Consider the following 3,609-nt stretch of genomic DNA (forward strand, 5'->3'; position numbering starts at 1 on the left):
CTCTCAGGGGTCTCCCCAGCCCACCTTTTCGGGCTCATGAGCTGGCCTGAGCCAAGATGCGCTGGACACACAGCACCTTCTTTGCCCCTACCCAGCTTCCCTCCCTTCAAACCTGTCCACCCCAGTCAGGACAACAGTCTTAAAGTCCAGACCAAACGACCTTTAATGAGGTGGGCAGAGGGAGCTGAGCTTGGGGGGGGAAGGGGTGTTCGGGCTGGCTGCGTGGCCCAAGGCCCCTACCGGCGGCCGCGAACTGGGCAGCCCAGCCAGTACTGGGCGATGGAGCGGGGGTAAGGCGGGCTCACAGTGTCCACTTGCCGCGTGCGGAGGTTAACCCGGTAGTATTTGGCTGGAAGAGAGGACACACGGGAGGGTGTGTAAGGCCTGGGGCTGCCCACCCCACGTCTGAGAGAGAAGTTCCCCATCTCTCCTGCAGTGGTGACTAAAGGTCCACTGTGGAGCACACCCGGGGCCTGGCTTTCCCGGGGCTCGAGCAGCTGCAGGGGTGGCAGGGGCTCCCACCTCCTGAGAAGAAGTAGACGCTCTGGATGGGCTCACAGGAGGCAGGCACCAGCCAGTCCAGGTCGTAGTCATTGTAGGTCCCCAGCCCGCTCTCCTCACTGGAGAACAAGGACAGGAGGAGGGCGCGGGATGTCCGGCGTGACTTCTGGCTCCGGCCACGACCATTGCGAGACCGAGACCGGTAGCGTTTGCGGTTGCGACGTGCGGTCTTGCGCTTTGGGGTCCAGGAGGAGGCAGGGGCGGAGCCAGAGATGTAGATATGGCCAGCCATGGCGGCGTCCACCTGCCCGGGGACACCGGGCCAGCCCTGGCTGATGAGCATGGGCTCACTGGCACCACCTGCGGCGGGAAAGGGATTCGTAGCGGCCCAGGAGGCCCAGCCCAGCCCCTCCCAGCAGGGCCCTTAAAGACCATCATGTGTGCAGCTGCTACACAGCCCACCCCCAGGCCTCGGAGTCCAGGTCCAGTGCTCTTTCCTCTTCCCTCCCTCCCACCCTCACCCTCAGCCGGCCTAGTCGCCTCAGCCACAGGCCCTTGCAACTGTGCTAGGCAAAGGTCATGGCATGGGGTTCAGGTTGAGCCAAGCCACACACACCACCACCCCCAAAGGTCAACAGAAGCAAAGTCTAGACTGAACAAACAGCTGATCAGCTGATCGATAGCTCTGAGACCATGCCCCGCTTCAGCTCAGCCCTTTCCCACCCAGGGGATCCCCATCTTCTTTAGGAACTACAAAGCTTGCCCTGCCTCCATACCAGACAGTCCGCCCCAGAAGAGAAATTCAAAGATGTTCTCCCAGCTGCTTCGCTGCATTAAGGCAAAGTGTTCAAACACAGTGGACATGGAGCTGTATTCACATTCCTCCCGGGTGGGCTGGTTGTGGAACTCATACTGCCAGTATTGCTTCCCTGCAGGACAGAGCAGCTGGCATCAGGAGCTGGGCTGGACCATCTAGCGTGGAGCTGGGCATGACCTGTGACCTGAACCTGGGGAGGGAAACTAAGACTGCTCCACTGCCTGATCATGCCCACCCACTCCCGAGTACCCTTGAAGAAGTAGACCCGCTCCCGGCCATTGTAGCTATGGGCAGGGAGGGCCACAGCTGCGTCCAAGTTGTCTGGGATGCCACTGAAGCCGTCAGAGATGTTGCGAGGATAATCGGGGTCCAGGACACCATCCTCAAAGCGCCAGTACTGACTGCCCTACATAGGGTAGAGAAGGTGGAGAGGGATGAAAAGGCAGCTGGCCAGGCCCAGGACAGAGCCCCCACCTCAGGGAAGCTATTCCCATCTCCAGACTTGCTGTTCAGGACCAGGAGCCTCAAACTGAGCTGTCCTTCCAAAACCCCACCCAGATACCCACAGGACCTGAGCCCAGCTGGCCTTCCTGCCCTCCCTGGTCCTGGGCACAGTCCTTTTCAGAAGCCTTCCACATTGACCCTGGACCCCTGGGTTTGGCACCTTGAAGAGATAGGTCTTCCCCTGACAGTTGATGCGAGTGAAGGCAGCATCAATGGGACCCTCGATGCCCCAGACATCTCGGATGAGCTTGGGGTACCCAGGCTTCACTGCCGTGTGATCCAGCTCATAGCAGTACAACCCTGGAGTTGAGGAAGCTCTGTGAGAGAGGGGACACTCCTGGGGCAGCTCCCCACCCTCAATATTTGCCCCCATAATCACCTCGGAAGGCAAAGAGGGAACCATTCTTGAGGTCGGTGAAGGCATCAAAAGGGGCACCACCACACAAGTCCTCTGCTGGAGTCTGTGTGAACCTTGAGTCACTTGTATCCACCCCTTGAGTTATCACCTCAGGCCCTAGGGTTACCCTCTCAGGCTTGGGGTCTTTTTCCTCAGGGGTCCGAACAGGATTCAGCTCCTCGTTTCTGTTCAGGGAAGGGCCCTGGGTGGGGTCCTCTGGCTGTATATGGGTGCTAGTGTTCTCTCTGGTCTCCTCAGGATAGTCGAGGATTCCATATTCGTCCTCGGGCATGGTGAAAACATCCCCTCGAGTCACTGTTGTGGGAGAGTGTGGTGTGAGCTCCAGCCATGGGGCTCCAGGCCTCCCACCCTGGCTCTGGACGCACCTTGGGGCCTGCACTCGGCCACATAGTCCATACAGCAACTCTGGTAGTAAGAGCAGAGCTCATCGCACTGACACTTCCGATCAGCATTGAAGCCCTCAGTGCAGCGACCCTTGCACGACTCTGTGGGAGAGGCTTGTCTGTTGGCAAGGCCAAGCGGGAATCACCCTTGCCCACCCATCCTTGGTCCAGAAAGCTACTAACATCCTCCCGTACCTTGGTCAGCCAGAACTGCCCATGCCAGCAGAGCCAACATCAGAAGAGGTCTGGGAGATGCCATGGCAGGGCCTCCAGCGACGGGCCTAGGGGGCTGTGCTCTGAGCTCCCTCAGGTCTCTGCTCTGATGCTGAGAAAGGGAGGGAGAAGAGGAGGAGGTCCGGAGGGAGTGGCTGACTAGAATAACTGCCCTCTCTACTGCTGTTTGCTCAACCTCTTACCCAGCCCCCAGTACTATGACCCCCAGGCTGCTGCAGAGGGTCATGTTCCTGGAACCCTGGATCTGGGAGAGCTGAGAGCTGAGAGCCTTGCACAGCTGAGGGTTATCGCAGGAGGATGAGCGCCCAGGGAATCGGGAAAACCCACTCTGTCACTCACTGGCGGCATGACCTTGATCAAACTGCTTTACCTCCCTAAAACCTAGCTATTCTTTCTAGTAAAAATGAAACTAATAATACTTGCATCATGAGAAGATCACATGAACTAGAGCAGACAAAATGTCCAGTACCTGGGTTAGCCCTATACTCATTCTCTATAAATGGTTATTGATCCTTGATTTGTTTGATCAGCTGCATCCCTGCCGGGGTGACTCACCCAGTGGCTGGTTTGTATATTTAGGGCCATGAAGATAGGTTGGGAGGAGGGATGGTAAACACTAGAGATTTTTTATTTTTTAATCGCAAAACAACAAAGTTTCATTTCTTGCCACTTCTCCTAGATGTATTGATTTTTCCAAGCTGGTCTTCCCAGCACATGATACTAGGTGGACAATAACTCTATGAACTGGGTTT

At 57.2% G+C, this 3,609-nt stretch overlaps 1 protein-coding gene across 1 annotated transcript; it reads right to left on the minus strand.

Annotated features, from left to right (window-relative positions):
- Positions 1-236: 236 nt before the first annotated feature.
- Positions 237-2,882, minus strand: VTN (vitronectin). Its single transcript, XM_006891073.1, has 8 exons — positions 2,819-2,882; positions 2,606-2,725; positions 2,202-2,534; positions 1,983-2,122; positions 1,568-1,724; positions 1,278-1,430; positions 523-861; positions 237-349 (listed from the first exon to the last, which is right to left on the minus strand). The coding sequence occupies exons 1-8, from the start codon at positions 2,880-2,882 to the stop codon at positions 237-239; spliced, it is 1,419 nt and encodes a 472-aa protein (XP_006891135.1).
- Between the last annotated feature and the right edge of the window lie 727 nt (positions 2,883-3,609).

The sequence above is a fragment of the Elephantulus edwardii genome, unplaced genomic scaffold, assembly GCF_000299155.1.
Source record: "Elephantulus edwardii isolate Elephantulus edwardi_28Jun2011 unplaced genomic scaffold, EleEdw1.0 scaffold00094, whole genome shotgun sequence".
NCBI lineage: Eukaryota > Metazoa > Chordata > Mammalia > Macroscelidea > Macroscelididae > Elephantulus > Elephantulus edwardii.